General features: G+C 51.1%; 1 protein-coding gene and 1 long non-coding RNA gene across 2 annotated transcripts in view; one reads left to right on the forward strand and one right to left on the reverse strand.

Moving 5' to 3' along the window:
- Positions 1-1,589: 1,589 nt before the first annotated feature.
- Positions 1,590-5,482, reverse strand: FEM1A (fem-1 homolog A). The gene has a single exon (XM_003938824.4). It carries the CDS (start codon positions 5,339-5,341, stop codon positions 3,332-3,334), a length of 2,010 nt encoding a protein of 669 aa, XP_003938873.2. The 5' UTR covers positions 5,342-5,482; the 3' UTR covers positions 1,590-3,331.
- Positions 5,483-5,799: 317 nt separating this feature from the next.
- LOC141581043 (uncharacterized) overlaps positions 5,800-24,415 on the forward strand; it is a 37,798-nt gene continuing 19,182 nt past the window's right edge. The window contains exons 1-3 of the long non-coding RNA XR_012513484.1: positions 5,800-5,996; positions 14,209-14,287; positions 23,203-23,296. This is a non-coding gene — a long non-coding RNA (uncharacterized LOC141581043). The remainder of the gene's footprint in view (positions 5,997-14,208; positions 14,288-23,202; positions 23,297-24,415) is intronic.

The raw sequence follows: 24,415 nt of genomic DNA on the forward strand, positions 1-24,415 counted from the left end.
GCAGTGGCACGATCTCAGCTCACTGCAACCTCTGCCTCCCAGGTTCAAGCAATTCCCCTGCCTCAGCCTTCCAAGGAGCTGGGATTACAGGTGCACGCCACCACACTCGGCTTTTTGTATTTTTAGTAGAGACGGGGTTTCACCATGTTGGCCAGACTGGTGTTGAACTCCTGACCTCAGGTGATCCGCCCACCTCAGCCTCCCAAAGTTCAAGGCCTCCCAAAGTGCTGGGATTACAGGTGTAAGCCACCAGGCCCGGCCTATTATTCTTATTTTTCTTCCATCCATGGGCATCTAAGTTTTTCCTCCTTTAGAGGGCTGTTGTGTAAACAGGAAGTGCATTTAACCACAGCAAATGGTGTCTGGCATACCGCAGGTGCTCAATAAATGATCACTGGCACTGTCTCCCAGGAGGCAGCTTTGAGGGCACCTGCTGATTTAAATCCACTCCTCTGATGCAACAGGACAGCCCAACAGGACAGTCACACGACAGCCCAATGGCTGTCACCTGTGGCACTGTCCAGTCCCTAATGAAACCAGACGGCAGGTGAGTGAAAAGCAAGAGACGGGAGACACCCACCCTCGGGAGCAGAGCCCTCCCACCCATGGTGCCACGGAAGCAGCAGGAGCCCCATGGCAGGGCCTCTCCCCACTGCCATGTGAGATGAGGACACAGGGATTCACCAAACGTTGGTATCAACAGCTCAGTCCTTATCCCCAGGGGGGCCTGGAACCCTCCTGGCAATATGTCGGGGGCTCAGCTAACGGGGAGCTGCTTTCTGTCTGGTGGGGGTTTGACTGTTCTAATATGGAGAAAACCAGAATTTTAGAATGGAACAACTTTACACAAGGAGGTGAGATCAGATGGCAGATAAAGAAAAAAAATTAAAGGGCGCGGCGCAGTGGCTCACGCCCATAATCCCAGGATTTAGGGAGGCTGAGGTGGGTGGATCACTTGAGGTCAGGAATTTGAGATCAGCCTGGCCAATATGGTGAAACTCATCTCTGGTGGGGTGCGGTTGCTCACACCTGTAATCCCAGCACTTTGGGAGGCCAAGAGTTCGAAACCAGCCTAGCCAGCATGGTGAAACCCCATCTCTACTAAAAATCCCAAAATTAGCCAGGCATGGTGGTGCGCACCTGTAATCCCAGCTACTGGGGAAGCTGAGGTAGAATTGCTTGAACCCGGGAGGTGGAGGTTGCAGTGAGCAGAGATCACGCCACTGCACTCCAGCCTGGGCGACAGAGTAAGACTCCGTCTCAGAAAAAAGAAACCCTGTCTCTACTGAAAATACAAAAATTAGCTGGGCGTGGTGGCGCGCTACTCGGGAGGATGAGGCTGGAGAATCGCTGGAACCCGGAAGCGGAGGTTGCTGAGATTGCGCCACTGCACTGCAGCCTGGGTGACAGAGATCCTGTCTCAAAAAAATAAAAATAAAAGGCCCCAGTTATAACACAGAAACTCCTGTAGCAAGGGGAGGCGGCCCTAGGGCTCTCTGTTCACTCAGACCAACGCCATGGGCTTCCCCACACGTCTCCAACTCACCCCACCGCCCCCCATCAACCCACACCAAAGATGCATCAGGCGGTTCTCTTCAAATAATCTCTTTAATGACTTAAACACCAGCGCGGAGACTCACGATGTAAATGGCCTCGTTTCTGTGTTTTGGGAGGGACAGGGACAGCGTTTCCCACCTTGGCTGAGTTAAGTGAAAACCTCGTCTTGTAAATAAATAATTTCCTAACTAACACGGCAAAAAAAAAAAAAAAAAAAAAAAAAAAAAAAAAAGAGAGAGAGAGAAAAAGAAAAATCCAAACGAGACCTCGTTTCCCTCTGGGGACAGGATGTTTCTGGACACCCATGGTCGCTGCTCCTCCTAAGGGCCTGGCAGTGGCTACCACGGGGAGGGTGTGGTAAGAACGGCCTCCCTTCTGCTATTCGCGGCTCTGCGACGCCGGCCAGGAACCTGCTCACACCCGCCGGGGCTGATGCAGTCTCGCTCTTGGGAACAGTCTCGCTGGGACAGGTCCCCTGGCAGCTGCAACGCTTCACCCTAGGGATGGGAACCACAGACGCTGTGCAAACCTCACTGGCAGGCCGGTCTTGACACTCACCGTCTTAGCTGGTGGATTTGTCGCATTAAGACCGTTCTCGGGCCTTTTTCGTGAAGACTCGGGTCCCGGTCCTCCGAGCAGCTGAAAAACAGCTCGGGCCGCCTGTGGACGCGCTGACAATGAAATCAGCGGCCATGCGGGGTTTGCCAGGCACACTGGCCTGTGGTTTTAACTCGGGAGCTACAGCAATGCAGCCCCAAACCAACTGCCAGTTCTTGCTGGGTGGCAAAGTGGGACGAGGCTGGGCGGTCACTACCGATTTCTGCCTGGCAGAACGGGTCTCTTTCTCAGGAGGATGTAAAATCGGAAGGCCTGTAAAAGGCTGTCGAGTAGTGCTTTATAAAAATGTCCGGTCGCCTGTCTATTCTAGGGACCGACACGGTGGACTTTCGTGTCACTCATCAAATTCCTCACAGAGAGCTCACTCTCTGTGGCCTCCTCAGCCACGTCAGGCACCACGAAATCCTCACTGCTTGAAATTCACTTATGGAGTCCAACAACTTTCTTTAAAAAAAAAAAAAAAAAAAAACAAGGCAGTAAAATCTCCGAACTTCTGTGCAAAGCTTGCAGCCTGCCCACTAGTAAACACAACAGCAAACCAACCCAAAGCTATGCAAATGGCAGGCTGACCTGGGCAGAGCCCTGCCCCTCTGCCAGGGACGATGGCGGTACCGGGGCAGGGCGTGATCGTGCTCAAAGAAACCAGGGGTGGTCTCACCCCTTGACTTTCAGGCTGTAATCTCGGGAGCTCCTAGTCCCAACACTGCATTCAGCACCTGGAGTTACCCGACCACGTAAAGGGGCAAGCGGACACAGACTGCCCTCAGCTTCTTCCTGTGCTTCTAGCAGGGAAGGAACGCGATCGCTTCCGTCCCTCCACCTCTAGGTAACAAGGCAAAGGCCTGCGTAACCTGGGCAGACAGGACGTGGGGAAGGTCCTGTGTTTTTTTTTGGTTTTTTCCCCCCCCCCAACTCAGAATGAGCGAGCAGGCTCCTAGAGAAAGAGCGTTCTCTTAGCACGTGACCCTGACGGCTTCTAGCACCAAAGGCTCGCTAACTCCTCCGACCCTGTCTGCAGGTCAAGGGGATGGGAGGCAGAAGCAGCCTTCACCAGATGCGTGGCTGAAGGAGGCACGAACGAGTATCTGCTGCCTCCCAGCCCATCGTCTCCCCCTCAGAAGGGAGAAGTGAGCGGCGTGTGGACGTTCAGGGCAGGTCAGTGCAGCTCAATGAACGCCTCCAGCTCCTCCGGGATGAAGCCCTTGTATGGGATCTTGTTTTTGTCTAGGGCCCGGGCCGCAAGGCACTGCAGGGTCACGTAGTTGAAGGGCTGCATGGTGCCCCTGGCCAGCAGCTTCTCGTCCAGCAGTTCGTAGGCTGTCTTCTTAAAGGCGTTGGTGGCGTCCATGTGGGCCCCGGCTTCCATCAGCGCGTTCATGATGGCCGGGCAGTTGTTCTGGGCTGCTATGTGCAGGGGAGTGTTGTTGTCAAAATCCCTGCTGTCCGGGTCGGCCCCGCAGTCCAGCAGCACTTTGACCACGGGCAGGGAGGGGAATACGCCCACGGGGTAGCGGCCCACCTGTGTGGTGTCCTTGTCCACAGCCATGTGCAGAGGCGTGAAGCCGTTCTTGCCGCGGGGCGCGCACTTGAGCAGGCGGTAGACGGTCTGGTGCTTCAGGTGCTCCTGGCTGGGGGCGCACTCCACTTTCTCCAACAGGCAGAGCAGGTGGAGGATGATGGCCAGCGCCTTGGTGAACTGCGCCGAGTCTCCGGGCTCCTTGGCGAGCTGCAGGGCGCGTTCCACTTCCCGGACCCCTTTGGTGAGAACCCCCATGAGGTCTGCAAAGCCGATCTGTGTGCCCAGGCTGCCCTTGGCCGCCCGGTCCTGCAGCACGTAGGAGAAGAGTTCGGCGAAGGAGAGGAAGCTGCTGGCGGTCATGGGGCTCAGAGGCTCCAGGTTGCTCTGCTGCATGTCCAGGGCGTACTTCCACAAGCGGATGCAGCGCTCAAAATGGCCCGAGTCGGCGTACACGGCGCCCCTGTAACGGATATAGTAGGAAGTGTCCGGGTGGGAGGGACCCAGGATGCGCTCGCGGATCAACAGGGCCTGCATGCGCATCTCGTCGGGGTCGGTGATCAGCGCCTCCAGCTCCTCGGTGCTGTTGACCTCCCTGGAATAGTCATAGGCCAGGACCAGCTGCGGGGGCTCCGGTTTGGGCAGGTACTCGCCCCCCTGGTGACGCAGCTCCATGGCCCGCCTCCAGTGTTTAAGGGCACCAAGCAGATCTCGTTTCTTATCCACGTACGTGGCTCCCAGCAATTCCAAGGCTTCCACGGCAGCTTCTCGGCTGGTGGGACAGCAGCTTTCATAAGACTCCCCGTTCAGTGGTTCCTCCGGGGAGGAGCGGCAGCATGGAGCCCCCCGAGGCTGTGCACACCCCTGGCTGGTGGAGGGGCCTTCTTGGGGAAGCCCAGGCTGAGCCTCTCCCCCTGCGACCTGCTCCTGGCCGGGCTGCTCCTGGATGAGGTACTCCACGATGTTGGTGTGGCCCGTAACGCTGGCCGCGAGCAGAGGGGTCATGCCGTAGCCATCACGTTCCATGCGGGCCTTGCACCCCAGCAGCAGCTGCAGGATCTCCAGGCTGCCGGACTCGGCGCAGTCGTGCAAGGCCGTGTTGCCCTTGGCGCTGCGCCGGTTCACCTGGGCGCCCTGCTCCAGCAGGTAGCGGGCGATCTCGCGGTGGCCCTTGTAGCACGAGATCATGAGGCACGTGTGGCCGTGCCGGTTCGCCACCTCCAGGTCGGCCTGGTGCTCGCCGACCAGGTAGCGCACCACCTCCAGGTGGCCGTCGAAGCAGGCGGCGCGCAGGGGCGTGGAGTTGGTGCGCGTGGTGCGGTTCACCGAGGCCCCGCGGCGCAGCAGGCTCCGCACCACATCCAGGTGGCCCGCGGCGGAGGCGGCCCACAGCGGCGGCGCGCCCTCGATGGTCTCTCCATCGAAGTGTACCGAGCCACCGGCCTCCACGCTCGCGCCGCACCGGTCCACCAGGTACTCCACCACGTCCAGGTGGCCGTAGCGGGCGGCGATGAGCAGCGGCGTCCCCCCGCCGGCCACCTCGCCTGTCAGTTCGTCCAGTTCCTCCCGGCTCCGGCCGCTGAGCAGCTTCTGGAGCAGCTGCAGCTTGCCGTCACGGGCGGCGTTGTACACGGCGGTGCGGAGGTCCATGGTCCGGGCCTCCGCCAGGCCATGGGCCGGCCGCCGGGGGACGGGGAGACGGAGGATCAGAGCCCGGACGGGCTGGAGGCAACCTTCACCGTCTCCCTCGCCGCCATCTTAGGGGCTCCTCGGGGGGAACAAAATGGCTGCCGCGACCCGACAGATGGGAGCACGCCGGGAAATGGAGTCCTCTAGGCGGGCCCACTCTGTATAACAAAGAAGGAATCTTGGGGACTCAAGACTACGCTTCCCAAGAGGCCACAGGCCAGCCTTTGCGAGCTGTGAGCGCGCGGCATGATGGGAATTGCCGTTCCAATCACAGCGCGCGGCAGCGGAAGCCAGCAATTTGAGGACTACAATTCCCTTTATGCCGTGCGACACGACCTACCTTGTGGGAACCGGCGAAATTTGGTGACGTACTTCCTGTGGCTGTCTCTGCATCAGAGCCTATTGAGAAAGCGGACGCGGTACCGTTAATGACTACATTTCCCAAAAGGAATCGCGAGCGACTCAGCCAATCAGGACCGAGAGCGAAGGCTAAGAGTGGCCAGAGCGGGGCGCGTCTGATTCGGAGCGTAAGCGAGCGGCGCACCGGCAGGGGGCGTCGGGAGGAGGCCGAAAAGCGGGTCAGGGCCAAAAGGTTTTGAGCTGAGGACAGGCAGAGGTAAGGGTCAAAATCTCGCGCCCACTTCTCACTGGTACGATCATTTATTCATTCATTTACACACATGTATTTCTATGCTAGCATGTGTCAGAATTGCCTTCCCTTATGTTATTGACGTATTTATTTTATTTCTTCTCTTTCAATCACTTTGTTTTGTTTTTGTTTTTGACACGGAGTCTCCCAGGTTGCCCAGGCTGGGGTGCCATGCCGCAGTCTCGGCTCACGGCAACCTCCGCCTCGCGGGCTCAAGAGATCCTCCTGCCTCAGCCTCTCGAGCAGATGGGACAACAGGTGTCCACCACCACACACAGCTAATTTTTGTATTTTTAGTAGAGGCCGGGTTTTGCCATGTTGGCCAGGCTGGTCTCGAACTCCCGGCCTCAGGCGATTCGCCCTCCTTGGCTTTCGAAAGTGCTAGGATTACCGGCGTGAGCCACTGCGCCCCGTCTGACATGCTGATTTCAATTCCTTTGGATAAATACCCAGAAGTGGGATTGCGGGATCATCTGGTAGTTCAATATTATATATTTTTGGACAGTCCATACCTTTTTCTATAATGGCAATACTAATTAAAATTATCATAAATAAGGCCAGGAGCAGGGGCTGACGCCTATAATCCCAACACCTTGGGAGGCTGAGGCCAGTGGATCATAGGGTCAGGAGTTTGAGACCAACCTGGCCAACATAGAGAAACCCCTTCTCGACTAAAAACACAAAAATTAGCTGGGCGTGGTGGTGCGCACCTGTAATCCCAGCTGCTCGGGAGGCTGAGGCAGGAGAATCTCTTGAACACGGGAGGCAGAGGTTGTGGTGAGCAGAGATCACACCACTGTACTCCAGCCTGGGCCACAGAGTGAGACTGTTACCTTTCATCTTTTTGATAACAGCTATTCTAGCAATTGTAAGGTGATCCGTTTCCCTGCATTATTTGACAACAATGAATTTATTTTATGGAAAAGAAATCTTTGGCTGGAATTCTTTATTTTTAAAGTTTATTCGAGATGTAATATACATACACTAAAATGCATTTTTAATCCAGAGGACAGGTTTGGCCAGGGAAGGTGACTCACATCTGTAATCCCAGCACTTTGGGAGGCTGAGGTGGGAGGATCACTTGAGCCCAGGAATTCAAGACCAGCCTGGGAAACATAGGGAGACCCCATCTCTCCACAAAAATACAAAAATTGGCCAGGTGTGGTGGCGTGCACCTGCTGTCTCGGCTACTTGGGAGGCCGAAGTGGGAGGATCACTTGAACCTAGGAGGTCAAGGCTGCAGTGAGCCGCCATGATTACGCCGTTGCACTCCAGCCTGGGTGACAGAGGGAGACCCTGTCTCCAAGATCAATCGATCAGTCAATCGATAGAACAGTTGTGACAGTCATGCAGTTATGTAGCCAGTATCACAACCGAGAGGTTCAACAGCGTCGTCATTCAGAATGCTATCTCATGCCCTTCTGGTCAACGCCTTTGTCCACCCGCAGCCACTGGTAACTGATGATCTGTTCTCTGCATTTCATAATAAGAGCATATAAATGGGAAAATGCAAGATGTGCTCTGGGGTCTGCTGTGTTCATTCAGCACAATGCATTGGAGATGTATCTATGCTGTTGCAGGTATTAGGGGCTCACTGACTTTTATTACGGAGCTGTATTCCATGGCAAGAAAGATCCACTATTCTTTTTTTTTTTGTTTTGAGACAGAGTGTCGCTCTTGTTACCCAGGCTGGAGTGCAATGGCACGATCTCGGCTCACCGCAACCTCCGCCTCCTGGGTTCAAGCAATTCTCCTGCCTCAGCCTCCTGAGTAGCTGGGATTACAGGCACGTGCCACCATGCCCAGCTGATTTTTTGTATTTTTAGTAGAGACGGGGTTTCACCATGTTGACCAGGATGGTCTCGATCTCTCGACCTCGTGATCCACCCGCCTCGGCCTCCCAAAGTGCTGGGATTACAGGCTTGAGCCACCGCGCCCAGCCAAGATCCACTATTCTTATCTCCATTACGTGATGGCTCTTTCCAGTTTTAGATGATTAAAAATAAAGCTGCTATAAACTTTAGCGTACAGGTCTTTGTGTGGAAATATGTTTTCATTTCTCTTGGGTAATGCCTAGGAATGTAAGTATGCTTTTTTCTTTTTCTTTTTCTTTTTTTGAGTCTGAGTATTGCTCTATCACCAGGCTGGAGTGCAGTGGCATGATCTCAGCTCACTGCAACTTCCAACTAACTCCCTAGTTCAAGTGATTCTTCTGCCTCAGCCTCCCAAGTAGCTGGCATTACAGGTGTGCGCCACCACATCCAGCTAATTTTTGTATTTTTAGTAGAGAAGGGGTTCCACCATGTTGGCCAGAATGGTCTTGATCTCCTGACCTTGTGATCTGCCCACTTTGGCCTCCCAAAGTGTTGGAATTATAGGTGTGAACCACCATGCCCAGCTTTTTTCTTTCTTTCTTTCTTTTTTTTTTTTTTTTTGAGATGAAGTTTTGCTCTTGTTGCCCAGGCTGGAGTGCAATGGCACGATCTCGGCTCACCACAACTTCTGCCTCCTGGGTTCAAGTGATCTCCAGCCTCAGCCTCCTGAGTAGCTGGGATTACAGGCACGCGCCACCATGCCCAGCTAATTTGGTATTTTTAGTAGAGATGGGATTTATTCATGTTGGTCAGGATGGTCTCAAACTCCTGGACTCAAGTGATCCACCGGCCTCAGCCTCCCAGGGTGCTGGTACTACAGGCATGAGCCACCTCGTCCGGCCACCAATTCTTTTTCGAGGCTTTTTCCTGTGTGGTACAACATGAACAAATGCCTCTAAATAGGATTTTGTGGCGTTTGAAATGTTTCTAATTAAATAGTCAACCATTTGAAATATACACACACATACTCCAAAGTAATATTTTTTTTTTTTTTTTTTTGAGACGGAGTTTTCACTCTGTTGTTCAGGCTGTAGTGCAATGGCACAATCTCGGCTCACTGCAATCTCTGCCTCCTGAGTTCAAGAGGTTCTTCTGGCCGGGCGCGGTGGCTCAAGCCTGTAATCCCAGCACTTTGGGAGGCCGAGGTGGGTGGATCACGAGGTCAAGAGATCGAGACCATCCTGGTCAACATAGTGAAACCCCGTCTCTACTAAAAATACAAAAAATTAGCTGGGCATGGTGGCGCGTGCCTGTAATCCCAGCTACTCAGGAGGCCGAGACAGGAGAATTGCCTGAGCCCAGGAGGCGGAGGTTGCGGTGAGCCGAGATTGCGCCATTGCACTCCAGCCTGGGTAACAAGAGTGAAACTCCGTCTCAAAAAAAAAAAAAGAGGTTCTTCTATCTCAGTAGCTGGGATTACAGGTGCACGCCGCCATGCCGGCTAATTTTTGTATTTTTAGTAGAGATGAGGTTTCACTATGTTGGCCAGGCTAGTCTCGAACTGCTGGCCTCAAGTAATCCACACATCTCAGCTTCCCAAAGTGCTGGGATTACAAACTTGAGCCACCACCCCCGGCCTTGCCTTCCTTCCTTCCCTCTTTCCCTCCCTCCCTCCCTCCCTCCCTCCCTCTTTCCTTCTTCCCTCCCTCCCTCCCTCCCTCCCTTCCTTCCTTCCTTCCTTCCTTCCCAGCCAAAATGTCAGAATTTCTGTAGTGAAATCAGGACTCCATATTTGCAACAGAGGACCAGGTGCAGCAACTCACGCCTGTAATTTAGACACTTTGGGAGGCTGAGGAGGGCAGATCACCTGAGGTCAGGAGTTTGAGACCAGCCTGGCCAACATGGTGAAACCCCATCTCTACTAAAAATACAAAATTAGCTCAGTGTGGTGGTGGGTGCCTGTAATCCCAGCTACTCGAGAGGCTGAGGTAGGAGAATCGCTTGAACCTGGCGGGCAGAGGTTGCAGTGAGCCGAAACTGTGCCACTGTACTCCAACCTGGGTTTGACAGAGCGAGACTCCGTCTCAAAAAAAAAAAAAAAGTTTAAACTCAACTATGATTTGAAGGTCGCGTGGGTGTCTGTCAACCCGAAGGCGTCTTTGCGGTTTTTTGTCGTTGTTCTTTGCAGTTTGTTTGTTGGGGTCTCACTCCGTCACCCAGGCTGCAGCTGAAGTGCAGTGGTGCGCTCTGGACTCACTGCAGCCTCCGCCTCCCGGGTTCAAAGGATTCTTCTGCCTCGGCCTCCCGAGTAGCTGGGATTACAGGCGCCTGCAGCCGTGACCCGCTAACTTCGGTATTTTTAGTAGAGACGGGGTTTCACCTTGTTGGCCAAGTTGGTCTTGAACTCCTGCCCTCAGGTGATCCACCCGCCTTCTCCTCCCAAGGTGCTGGGATGACAGGCATGAGCCGCCGCACCCGGCCGCTTCCTTGTGCTTTAATGTCCTTCCACAGATGGCAACGTCTTACAATCTGTTCTCACTACGAGGTAATTACAGGATTTATTTAAAAAATTAATTCGCTAGAGGGAGTGAGGTCCAGTCATAGGACAGAGCTTGAAGCTGCATGTTAAATGTCCACTTTTGGGGCTGCCAGGGTGTACCTGTGACTGGGCGTGAGACCATTCCGGGACATGAGAAGCTCCAGCCAGATGGGCCCTGGTCGGCCCCTGGGACACTCTTTTTGCCTCTTACAACGTTTGGCACCGTAGGGAAGCTAAGCGTTTTGCGTAAAAATACTTCATTCACCATTTGCCTCTCCACGCAGCCAAGAGGTTAATGCTGTAGGCTGAATTCCTGGATACAGCGACCAAGTCCGCTGCCAGACAGCGGCCCCCGCTCTCTGAACCTCGCTTTCTCATCTATAAAATGAGAACACAGGAGCGTGAGCAGGAAAACATCTAAAAGTGCTTTGTGGCCAGGTGTGATGGCTCACGTCTGTGATCCCAGCACTTTGGGAGGCCGAGGTGGGCGGATCATTTGAGGCCAGGGGTTCGAGACCAGAGTGGACAACATGGTGAAACCCCGTCTCTACTAAAAATATAAAAATTCGCCAGGTGTGGTGGCGGGCACCTGTAATCCCAACTACTCAGGAGGCTGAGGCAGGAGAATTGCTTGAACCCGGAAGGAGGAGGTTGCAGTGAACCGAGATTGCGCCATGGCACACCAGGCTGGGTGACAGAGTGAGACGCGGTCTCAAAACAGAATAATAAATAAATAAAAATACAAAATAAAAAAAATGGTTTGTAGGCCAGGCGTGGTGGCTCACTCCTGTAATCCCAGCACTTTGGGAGGCAGAGGCAGGTGGATCATTTGAGGTCAGGAATTCAAGACCAGCCTGGCCAACATGGCAAAACCCTGTCTCTACTAAAAATACAAAAATCAGCTGGGTGTGGTGGTGGGCACCTGTAGTCCCAGCTACTGGGGAGGCTGAGGCAGGACAGTGGCTTGAACTGGGAGGCAGAGGTTGCAGTGAGCCAAGATGGAACCACAGCGCTCCAGCCTGGGTGACAGGGTGAAACTCTCAAAAAAAAAAAAAAAAAAAAAAAAAAAGCCGGGTGCGGTGGCTCAAGCCTGTAATCCCAGCACTTTGGGAGGCCGAGGCGGGTGGATCACGAGGTCAAGAGATCGAGACCATCCTGGTCAACATGGTGAAACCCCGTCTCTACTAAAAATACAAAAAATCAGCTGGGCATGGTGGTGCGTGCCTGTAATCCCAGCTACTCAGGAGGCTGAGGCAGGAGAATTGCCTGAACCCAGGAGGCGGAGGTTGCGGTGAGCCGAGATCGCACCATTGCACTCCAGCCTGGGTAACAAGAGCGACACTCCGTCTCAAAAAAAAAAAAAAAAAAAAAAAAAGGTACCAAATAACAAGTTAAGTCCTACCATGTTCTCTGTTCCCTGGGTTATGGAAGGGGCTGCACCTGCCTGGTGGTGCTGAGGTACCGTGTGATGGTGAGATCGGGGCTCAGACTGAACTCAAAGCTCCGCCGTCTTACAGAGAAGCCACCTGGGCCTGGGCAGATGTGTCGTTCTCAGAACTGTTATTGCACTGAAATTCTCAGAAGTGTTAAGGGTAAAAATTCCCACTGCTACCCCCCATCCCTTGCAACAAACCGCAGACTTTAGCCTCTGTACAGACAGCTTGCCTTGCACACCCTCGTGCCCCCTGAACAAGGATGTGGTTTTGCAGCTTAAATGCCTCGCTCCCCCTGAGCTCGGGGCCGTGGGTTGGGGAGACATGAGTCCTCCGTGGCCACCGGCAATAAAGACCCTGCAGTTTGGCATACGTTTGTCTTGGTGTTGATTTTCTGTGCTCACCCCGGTGCAATAATGGGTGCCCCTGTGCGTTTCTTCCCACTACCCTGTTTTGTTTTGCTTTTGCTTTTTTTTTTTTTTTTTTTGAGACGGAGTTTTGCTCTTGTTACCCAGGCTGGAGTGCAATGGCACAATCTCGGCTCACCGCAACCTCCGCCTCCCGGGTTCAGGTAATTCTCCTGCCTCAGCCTCCTGAGTAACTGGGATTACAGGCACGCGCCACCACGCCCAGCTAATTTTTTGTATTTTTAGTAGAGACGGGGTTTCACCATGTTGACCAGGATGGTCTCGATCTCTTGACCTCGTGATCCACCCGCCTCGGCCTCCCAAAGTGCTGGGATTACAGGCTTGAGCCACCGCGCCCGGCCTGCTTTTGCTTTTTTTGAGACAGAGTCGTGCTCTGTTGCCAGGCTGGAGTGCAGTGGCACGATCTCGGCTCACTGCAAACTCCGCCTCCCAAGTTCAAGCGATTTTCCTGCCTCAGCCTCCTGAGTAGCTAGCTGGGACTACAGGCGCGTGTCACCATCCCAGACTAATTTTTTTTTTTTTTTGGTATTTTTAGTAGAGACGGGGTTTCACCACGTTGGCCAGGAGAGTCTTGATCTCTTGACCTCATGATCCACCTGCCTTGGCCTCCCAAAGTGTTGGGATTACAGGCGTGAGCCACCACACCTGGTGCCCACTACCCTGTTCTATGACTCCTTGGAGGTAGCTGGAAATCATTATTGGCTTGTGTATTTACACCAGGGGTAATGGACAAATGCTGGCACTCGGTAAACCTCCGCCCTCCAACTCCCTGGGAAGTTGAAGTGAGCCGAGATCGCGCCACTGCCTGGGTGAAAGAGAGACTTTGTCTCAAAAAAAAAAAAAAGGAATTGACCTCACTTATGTTGATATGTTGGTGTATACTGGCTCATAAAAGCTGATCGTTAAATTTTCAGGATTTTTTTCCCCAACCAGTTGTTAATCACGGCCAGTGTTGGAAATTAAGGCTGAGCATGGTGGCTTACACCTATAATCCCGGCATTGTGGGAGGCCGAGGCGGGTGGATCCTTTGAGCCTTTTTTTGTTGTTGTTTAGAGATGGGGTCTCGCTATGTTGCCCAGGCTGGAGTGCAGTGGCTATTCACAGGCACCCTCCCACTACTGATCAGCACGGGAGTTTTGACCCGCTCCCGTTTCTGACCTGGGCCGGTTCACCCCTCCTTAGGCAACCTGATGGTCCCCCGCTCCCGGGAGGTCACCATACTGATGCTGAACACCCGATCGGCATAGCGCACCACAGCCCAGAACTCCTGGGCTCAAGCAATCCTCTGGCCTCAGCCTCCCGAGTAACTGGGACTACAGGCGTGAGCCACCGCACCCAGCAAGCCTATTTTTTTTTTCCTCTATAGCACACACCCCTTTCTAGCCGAGCCTACTCTATACATATTTAGAATGTTTGTTCAGGGAGTCTTCTCTGCTGTGTTCACAGCTGCGTTCTGGTTTCTAAAGCAGAGTAGGTGTGCTCAATAAATATATGTGGAGGCCAGGCGCGGTGGCTCACGCCTGTAATCCCAGCACTTTGGGAGGCCAAGGCGAGCGGATCACCTGAGGTCAGGAGTTCGAGAGCACCCTGACCAACACAGCGAAACCCTGTCTCTACTAAAAATACAAAATTAGCCTGGTGTGGTGGTAGGCACCTGTAATCCCAACTACTCGGGAGGCTGAGGCAGGAGAATCTCTGGAACCCGGGAGGCGGAGGTTACAGTGAGCTAAGATCATGCCACGACACTCCAGCCTGGGCAACAAGAGCAAAACTCCGTCTCAAATAATAATAGTAAGAATAACAACAATAAATTAAAAAATATATATATATATCTGCGGAATGAATAAAGGGGTCAGCCCAGGAAGCACATTCCAAACACGGTACCACCCCATGTTTCTGTGGTGCTGGCACATTTTGGGGGTCTCCAGTGTTTTCTGTCATCTGATTTTTAAATTTTTCCTGCAGACTTGCTGGTTTCCAAGGATGGAGCCATGAGGAGACTCAGTGGGGGCTAGGATCAGCTCGTGACTGCGGCCCACGCCAGGCAAGCTTCCCCGCCCCAGCCCCTCTGCCATCTGTGCGCCTGTTCTCCTGCTACCTGTCCCCAAGCCAGGCTCCAGGCTTGCAAATGTCCCCTTGCCATGCATCAGCACAGCTCAGGCGGCCAGCCAGGCACACGCCGCAGGGTGTCATTAGCTGCAGCGCCTAAACATGACAGCCAGGCCACCTGCGAGGGCCAGGGAGGTGACGGGGACAGCTAGGGACATGCCGAACCCCACCAGGGGGTTTTCATCCTAAGATGCCTTCCTTTTTTTTTTTTTTTTTAAAATGGAAAAATATGTTCAACATTCAGATAAATAGAGAAGAATGCAAAATAGACCCCATCAAAGCAATGCCAAAGGTGAGGTGGATTTAGTAATTCACGGATTTGTTTATTCCAGCTTTACTTAGAGGCTACTGCATGTTGGCCCTGATTCCGGAGCTGGAAGCTAGACCAGGGAGCAAAATAAACCAAACAGACCCTTAAAAGAATATTTTTTAAAATGTAATAGCTTTTGGAGTACAAGTTGTTTTTATGGATTAATTGGACAGTGGTGAAGTCTGAGATTTTAGCACACCCATCACCCAAGCAGAGTACTTTGTACTCAATATGTAGTTTTCTGGGGGTTTTTGTGTGTTGTTTTGGTTTGGTTTTTTTTGAGAAAGAGTGTGGCTCTGTTGCCCAGGCTGGAGTGTAGTGGCATAATCTCTGCTCACTGCAACCTCCACTTGCTGGGCTCAAGTCATTCTCCTGCCTCAGCCTCCTGAGTAGCTGGGATTACAGACACCTGCCACCACACCCAGCTAATTTTTGGTTTTTTTTTTTTGTTTTTTTTTTTGAGACGGAGTTTTGCTCTTGTTACCCAGGCTGGAGTGCAATGGCACGATCTCGGCTCACCGCAACCTCCGTCTCCTGGGTTCAGGCAATTCTCCTGCCTTTGCCTCCTGAGTAGCTGGGATTACAGGCATGCGCCACCATGCCCAGCTAATTTTTTGTATTTTTAGTAGAGACGGGGTTTCACCATGTTGACCAGGATGGTCTCGATCTCTCGACCTCGTGATCCACCCGCCTCGGCCTCCCAAAGTGCTGGGATTACAGGCTTGAGCCACTGCGCCCGGCCTGATTTTTGTATTTTTAGTAGAGACAGGGTTTCATCATGTTGGCCAGGCTGGTCTCGAACTCCTGACCTCGGGCGATCCACTGAGCTTGGCCTCCCAAAGTGCTGGGATTACAGGCGTGAGGCACAGTGTCTGGCCCCAGTTTGTAGTTTTTTATCCCTTACTCTCTATTCCCTCCCTGCTTCTGAGTAGCCAGTGTCCATTATGCCATTGTTTTTAAATTTAAATTTTTATTTTTTGAGACAAGATCTCTCTCCGTTTTCCAGGCTGGAGTACAGTGGTGCAATCATAGCTCAATGCAGCTTCGAACTCCTGGGCTCAAGCAATCCTCCTGCCTCACACTCCCGAGTAGCCAGGACTAGAGGCATGCATGCACCACTGTACCCACCTAATTTTTTTTTTTTTTTTTTTTTTTTTGAGGCAGAGTCTTGCCTTGTCGCCCAGGCTGGAGTGCAGTGGCTCGATCTCAGCTCACTGCAACCTCCAAATCCTGGGTTCAGGTGATTCTCCTGCCTCAGCTTCCTGAGTAGCTGGAGGTGCCCACCACCATGCCCAGCTAACTTTTTGTATTTTTAGTAGAGATGGGGTTTCACCATGTTGGCCAGGATGGTCTCGATCACCTGACCTCATGATCTGCCTGCCATGGCCTCCCAAAGTGCCAGGATTATAGGCATGAGCCACTGAGCCCAGCTAATTAAAAAATATTTTTTTTTGTAGAGGTGGGATCTTGCTACAGTGTCCAGGCTGGTTTGAAACTCCTGAGCTCAAATGGTCCTCCCTCCTTCTGCTCTCAAAGTGCTGGGATTCCAGGTGTGAGTCACTGTGTCCCATCCATTATATCACTCTGTATGCCTTTGCAAACCCATAGCTTAGCTCTCACTTGTAAGTGAGAATAAACAGTATTTGGTTTTTCATCCCTTAGTTACGTCACTTAGAACACTGGTCTCAGCCACGTGCGATGGCTCGTGCCTGTAATCCCAGCACTTTGGGAGGCCGAGGCGGGGAGATCACCTGAAGTCAGGAGTTCAGGACCAGCCTGGCCAACATGGTAAAACCCCATCTCTACTAAAAATACAAGTTAGCCGGACATGGTGGCGCACACCTGTAGTCCCAGCTCCTCGGGAGGCTGAGGCAGAGAGTCACTTGAACCTGGGAGAGGGAGGTTGCAATGAGCCAAGATCGTGCCACTGCACTCCAGTCTGAGAAACAGAGTGAGACTCCATCTCAAAACACAGAGAGAGAGAGAGAGAGAGAGAGAGAGAGAGAGAGAGAGAGAGAGAGAGATGATGTTTCATCATGTTGTCCAGGCTGGTCTCGAACTCCTGAGCTCAATCGATCCACCCACCACCTTGGCCTCCCAAAGTGCTGGGATTACAGGCAGGAGCCACTCTGCCCAGCCATGACAATTATTTTAAGCCTGAACATTTTGGGGTCATCTGTGGTGCAGTAATAGTAACTGGAATCATGCCACATGCTAGCTGGTAGCTTTAATTTGCCTGTCTATAATTACTAACCAAATCACACAGTTCCCCAAGAGTTTGTTTACGATGTCTGTTTCCTCTCCGGGGAACTGTCTGTTCATTGGGAAAATATGCCATGGTTTAGTTTCTAAGAAACAGTCTCAGTGTGTCTCCCACTCCCTGAAGGGACTAAATAGATTTATATAATGTAGCACAGCCTGAAGGCATTAGTATGTATCTTTGTTTCATTTCTTCCTTCATTTATACATTCAGCCACATTTATTTATATTCTTAGCACCTGCTATGTACTGTGCTGTGTGCTGGATGCTGGGTAGATAGCAGTAAACAAGCAGATGTTGTTCTCAAGAGCCCAGAATCTGATGGGAGGAGAATAACTCAAGTTAGACTGTGTGGCTGGGGATGCAGGAGCAGGAGAATGGACGGAGGAGGGAAGGAGGAAACTGGGAGATGCTTCCTGGGGAAGGCTAGGTCTTACTCTGTCACCCAGGATGGAGTGCAGCAGTGGGATCTTGGCTCACTGCAACTTCTGTCTCCTGGGCTCAAGTGATCCCTCTGCCTCAGCCTCAGCCTTCCAAGTGACTTGGACTACCGACATGTGGCACCATACACAGCTAAATTTTTTTGTATTTTTGGTAGAGACAGGGTTTCACAATATTGCCCAGGCTGGTCTCAAGCTCCTGACCTCAAGTGATCTGCCCACGTCAGCCTCCCAAAGTGTTGGGATTACAGGCGTGAGCCACGGTGCCTGGCCTATACCCACTTATAATTGCATACAGATTAAGGGACGGTTTATGAAGAGATTTCTAGGGAAGGAATAGAAACTTTTCTTTTCTTTTTGAGATGAAGTCCCTCTCTGTTGCCCAGGCTGGAGTGCAGTGGCACAATCTCAGCTCACTGCAACCTCCGCCTCCCAGGTTCGAACAATTCTCCTGCCTCAGCCTCCCGAGTAGCTGGGATTACAGGCATGCACCACCACGCCTGGCTAATTTTTGTGTTTTTAGTAGAGATGGGGTTTCACCATCTTGGCCAGGCTGATCTTGAACTCCTGACCTCATGATCCACCCGCCTCAGTCCTCCAAAGTGCTGGAATTACACGCGTGAGCCATTGCGCTCTGTGGAGTAACTTTTCCCTGGGTCCTTGACCTGGAAAGGGGCGGTACCTCCCAGGTGCTGCCTTACCAATGGGAAACGGACACAGCACACTGGTGGGCACGTCTGATGGAAAGCTGCCTCCACCCTGGCCCTGTGTTAGGTAGTCCTCAATCTGGTCCAGTGGCTGAGCCCTGCCTCTGGAGTGGAGTCCCACCTCCTACCTCACCAAGGAGTGCAACTGCTGGATTGTATGGTGAGAGAAGGTTTCGTTTTCTGAGAAAGTCCCAAACTGTCTTCCAAACTGGCTATACCACTTCACATTCCAGCCCGCAGTGGGTAAGAACTCCTGCTGCTCCACATCTTCACCAGAATTTGGTGTTTTTGGTACTTTGGGTTTTGGCCATTCTAACAGGCGTGCAGTGACATCTCAATGTTGTTTGAATTTGAAATCCCTTAATGATGTATGATGTCAAGCATTTTTTTATGTGCATATTTGCCATCTGTGTTTTTTCTTTTTTTCTTTTTTTTTTTTTTTTTTGAGACGGAGTTTTGCTCTTGTTACCCAGGCTGGAGTGCAATGGCACGATCTCGGCTCACCGCAACCTCCGCCTCCGGGGTTCAGGCAATTCTCCTGCCTCAGCCTCCTGAGTAGCTGGGACTACAGGCACACACCACCATGCCCAGCTAATTTTTTGTATTTTTTTTTTTTTTTTTTTTTTGAGACGGAGTTTCACTCTTGTTACCCAGGCTGGAGTGCAATGGCGCGATCTCGGCTCACCGCAACCTCCGCCTCCTGGGTTCAGGCAATTCTCCTGCCTCAGCCTCCTGAGTAGCTGGGATTACAGGCACGCGCCATGATGCCCAGCTAATTTTTTGTATTTTTAGTAGAGATGGGGTTTCACCATGTTGACCAGGTTGGTCTCGATCTCTTGACCTTGTGATCCACCCGCCTCGGCCTCCCAAAGTGCTGGGATTACAGGCTTGAGCCACCGCGCCCGGCCCTAATTTTTTGTATTTTTAGTAGAGATGGGGTTTCACCATGTTGACCAGGATGGTCTCGATATCTTGACCTCATGATCCACCCACCTCGGCCTCCCAAAGTGCTGGAATTACAGGCGTGAGCCACTGTACCTGGCCGTATTTTCTTTCTTTTCTTTTCTTTTCTTTTCTTTTTTTTTTTTTTGAGACAGAGCCTCGCTGTTTCACCCAAGCTGGAGTACAGTGGCATGATCACTGCAGTCTCTGCCTCCCAGGTTCAAGAAATTCTCCTGCCTCAGCCTCCTGAGTAGCTGGGGCTATGGGTGCGTCCCACCATGCCTGGCTAATTTTTTGTTTTTAGTAGAGATGGGGTTTCCATGTTGGTCAGGATGGTCTCAATCTCCTGACCTTGTGATCTGTCCACCTCGGCCTCCCAAAGTGCTGAGATTACAGGCATGAGCCAGCAAGCCCGGCCTTTTTTTGAGATAAGAGTCTTGCTCTGTTGCCCAGGCTGGAGTGTGGTGGCACAGTCTCTGCTCACTGCAACCTCCACCTCCAGGTTCAAGTAATTCTCCTGCCTCAGCCTTCCGAATAGTTGGGATTATAGGCACGTGCCACAATGCCTGGATTATTGTTTGTATTTTTTAGTAGAGACAGGGTTTTGCTGTGTTTGCCAGGATGGTCTTGAACTCCTGACCTCGTAATTCACCTGCCTTGGCCTCCCAAAGTGCTGGGATTACAGGCATGAGCCACCGCGCCCAGCCGCCATCTGTGCATTTTCTTTGATGAGGTGTCTGCTTAGATCTTTCGCCCTGTCCCTACTTTTTTTTTTTTTTTTTTTTTTTTTTTTTTTTTTTTTGAGAAAAGGTCTCCCTCCATCACCTAGGCTGGAGTGCAGTGACACAATCTCGGCTCCTTACAACCTCCGCCTCCCAGGTTCAGTCAATTCTCCTGCCTTAGCCTCCGAAGTAGCTGAGACTACAGGTGCCTACCACCACATACTGCTAATTTTTGTATTTTTTGTAGAGACGGGGTTTCACCAGGTTGGCCAGGCTGGTCTCAAACTCCTGACCTCAAGTGATCCACCCGCCTCAGCCTCCCAAAGTGCTATTTACCCATTTGCCCATCTTAAAACCAAGCTGTTCATTTTTGTACTGTTGAGTTTTAATGGTTCTTTGTATATTTTCTTTCTTTATAAATTTTACTTTATAGAAACGGGGTCTCACTGTGTTGCCCAACCCAGTCCTGAACTCCTGGGCTCAAGCAATCCTCCTGCCTTGGCCTCTCAAAGAGTCTTTGTATATTTTGGATAATATGGAAGTCATTAAACATGTCTTTTACAAATACTCCTCCTACTCTGTGACTTGTTTTCTCATTCTTTTAATGTCTTTTGAAAAACTGGTGCATAAAGTGACTTGTAAAGAAAAGAATAGGTTATCAATAGACTTTTGGACAGCAATATTTTGTGCCGAAAGAAAATTGAGTAACATATTTAAGACACTCAGTGAAAGAAAATGTGAATCAATTATTTTACAACCAGCAAGACTACTTTATGACAAAAGGATTTAGACAAACTTTTATCAGCATATAGGCAATCAAAGATTGGCTGGGCGTGGTGGCTCACACCTGTAATCCCAGCACTTTGAGAAGGGTGGATTACCTGAGGTGAGAACTTTAAGAGCAGCCTGGCTAATGTGGTAAAACTCTGTCTCTACTAATACTACAAAAATTTTCCAGGCCTAGTAGCACACACTTGTAATCCCAGCTACTTGGGAAGCTGAGGCAGGAGAATCACTTGAACCCAGGAGGCGGAGGTTGCAGTGAGCTGAGATCGTGCCATTGCACTCCAGCCTGGGTGACAAGAGCAATACTCAGTCTCAAAAATAAAAGAAGAAGAAGATTGCTCCCATGAGCCCTTTCTTTTCTTTTTCCTTTTTCTTTTTTGTTTTTGTTTTTGAGATGGAGTCTTGCTCTGTTGCCCAGGCTGGAGTGCAGTGGCATGATCTCGGCTCACTGCAACCTCCGCCTCCTGGGTTCAAGTGATTCTCCTGTCTCAGCCTCCCAATTACTGTACAGGTGCCCGCCACCACACCCCATTAATTTTTGTAGTCTTAGTAGTGGTGGGGTTTCACTACATTAGCCAGGCTCGTCTCAAACTCCTGACTTCAGGTGATCCACCTGCCTGGGCTTCCCAAGGTGCTGCGATTACAGGTGTAAGCCACCGTGCCCGGCCGAGCCCTTTCTCGGGTATCTGCTAGAAAGTAGGTTTCAGGCAAATGAAAGGATAGAAGTCAGTTACATAAAGAATGGTGGTGATTAATCCCAGCACGGTGGAGGGCTGAGTTAGGAGGATCACTTGAGCATAGGAGTTCAAGATGACCTTCGGCAACACAGTGAGACCCCATTTCTGCAAATAATTTCTTTTTTTTTTTTTTTTTTGAGATGGAGTCTGGCTCATTCACCCAGGCTGGAGTGCAATGGTGCAATCTCACCTCACTGCAACGTCTGCCTCCCTGGTTCAAGTGATTCTCCGGCCTCAGCCTCTCAAGTAGCTGGGATTATGGGTGCCCACCACCATGCCCAGCTAATTTTTGTATTTTTTATAGAGACGGGGTTTCACCATGTTGGCCAGGCTGGTCTCCAACTCCTGACCTCAGGTGATCTGCCCACCTCGGCCTCCCAAAGTGCTGGGATTACAGGCATGAGCCATCACCCCCGGCCTCTATAAATAATTTTTTAAAAAATTAGCCAGCTGGCTGGGCGTGGTGGCTCACGCCTGTAATCCTAGCACTTTGGGAGGCCGAGGTTGATGGATCACCTGAGGTCAGGAGTTCAAGACCAGCCTGGCCATCATGGTGAAAACCCATCTTATAAAAAAACAAAAATTAAAAATAAAATAAAAATTAGCCAGCTACGGTGGTGTGCATCTGTGGTCTCAGCTACTAGAGAGGCTAAGGTGGGAGGATCACTCTAGCCCAGGATGTGAAGGCTGCAGTGACTTACAATCATGCCACTGCACTCCAGCCGGGACAACAGAGCGAGGCCCTGTGTCAAAGAGAGAGAAAAAAGGAATGTTGGTGAGTATTAAATACAGAGCTACTTGTGGAACTAAAATTAAGTGAAGGTTGAAAGACAGAACTATAGGTGTTGTGGAGGGGGGTGTGGGGGTGTCTGTGACAGCCTCACTCTGTTGCCCAGGCTGGAGTGTAGCAGCACAATCTTGGCTCAGTGCGACCTCTGCCTCCCAGGTTCAATCAATTCTCCTGCCTCAGCCTCCCAACTAGCTGAGATTATAGCCTGGAGTGCAGTGGCGTGATCTCAGCTCACCACTACCACCTCCTCCCCGGTTAAAGCAATTCTTGTGCCTCAGACTCCCCAGTAGCTGGGATTACACGTGCGCACCACCATGCCCAGCTAATTTAGGTATTTTTAGTAGAGGCGGGGTTTTGCCATGTTGGCCAGGCTGGTATTGAACTCCTGACCTCAGGTGACTCACCTACCTCAGCCTCCCAAAGTCCTGGGATTATGGGCATGAGACACCTCGCCTGGCCAGAGCTATAGTTTTTGTTGGCTATCTGGTCTGACCATGCAGACATAGGATGCATGTTTTTTGTTTTTGTTTGTTTTTTGAGATGGAGTCTCGCTCTGTCACCAGGCTGGAGTGCAATGGCGTCACCTCAGCTCACTGCAACCTCCGCCTCTTGGGTTCAGGTGATTCTCCTGCCTGAGCCTCCTGAGTAGCTGGTACTACAGGTACATGCCACCATGCCCAGCTAATTTATATATATATATATATATATATATATATAAATTATATATATATATAAATTTTAGACAGAGTCTTGCTCTGTCACCAGGCTGGAGTGCAGTGGCACAATCTCGGCTCACTGCAACCTCCGCCTCCTGGGTTCAAGCGATTCTTCCACCTCAGCCTCCTGAGTAGCTGGGACCACAGGCACGTGCCACCATGCCCAGCTAATTTTTTTGTGTTTTTAGTAGAGACTGGGTCTCACCATGTTGGCCAGGATGGTCTTGATGTCTTGACCTTGTGATACGCCTGCCTTGGCCTCCCAAAGTGCTGGGATTACAGATATAAGCCACCGCGCCCTGCTGGATGTATTTTTAAATAGGAAAGTGAGGCTATTGGGGGAAAGAGGAGAACAAATGCCAAAAAAAGTTAATCATATAGTTGATGTTAGTATGGGTACTGTTTTGGTTTTATTTTATTTTATTTTATTTTATTTTTTAGAGACGGGATTTCAGCACCATGTTGGCCAGGATGGTCTCGATCTTCTGACCTTGTGATCCACCCGCCTCGGCCTCCCAAAGTACTGGGATTACAGGTATGAGCCACCGCGCCCAGCCTCTGTTTTGGTTTTCACTGAAACTGTGTGTGATGTGGGAAAACATAAATGAAAAATAATAAAATATGCTAATTCTATTTAAAAATTGATGCATAAGAGATGTACACAGTTTAATACCATGTGATAATTTTATACATTCATATAATTTGTAAAGATTACATCAGTGTACATGGAGTATCCAACTCTTTTTTTTTTTCTTGAGACGGAGTCTCGCTCTCTCCCCCTGGCTGGAGTGCAGTGGTGCCACACTGGCTCACTGCAACCTCCACCTCCTCGGTTCAAGTGACTCTTCTGCCTCAGCCTCCAGCCACTCCAGCCTGGGGGACAGAGCTGGACATATCTCTTAGTCCTAGTCTAGGGGAAGAGCATTCAGTCTTGTACTATTAACAGTACTATTAGTGGCCGGGCACAGCGGCTCAAGCCTGTAATCCCAACACTTTGGGAGGCCGAGGCGGGTGGATTATGAGGTGAGGAGTTCAAGACCATCCTGGCCAACATGGTGAAACCCTGTCTATACTAAAAATACAAAAATGAGCCAGGCGTGGTGGCAGGTGCCTGTAATCTCAGCTACACAGGAGGCTGAGGCAGAGAATTGCTTGAACTAGGGAGGTGGAGGTTGCAGTGAACCGAGATTGCGCCACTGCACTCCAACCTGGGAGACAGAGCGAGACTCTGTCAAAAAAAAAAAAAAAAAAAAAAAAAGAGTACTGTTAGCTGTAGAGTTTTTTGTCTTGTTTTGTTGCGTTTGTTTTGATGCTGTTGTTTTGAGACAGAGTCTTGCTCTGTCGCCCAGGCTGGAGTGCAGTGGCACGATCACGGCTCACTGCAGCCTCCTCTTCCTGGGCTCAAATAATCCTCCTTTCTCCCAAGCAGCTGGGACAACAGGCATGTGTCACCACACCCAGCTATTTATTTATTTATTTATTTACTTATTGGTGAGACGTGGTCTCGCTATGTTGCCCAGGCTGATCTGGAACTCCTGGCTTCAAGCAGTCATTCTTCCTTGGCTTCCCAAAGTGCTGGGATTACAGGTGGGAGCCACTGCTCCCTTCCTGGCTGGAGATTTTTATTTTATTTTTCTATTTATTTGTTTATTTG

This window comes from Saimiri boliviensis, chromosome 14, assembly GCF_048565385.1.
Source record: "Saimiri boliviensis isolate mSaiBol1 chromosome 14, mSaiBol1.pri, whole genome shotgun sequence".
NCBI classification, from domain to species: Eukaryota; Metazoa; Chordata; class Mammalia; order Primates; family Cebidae; genus Saimiri; species Saimiri boliviensis.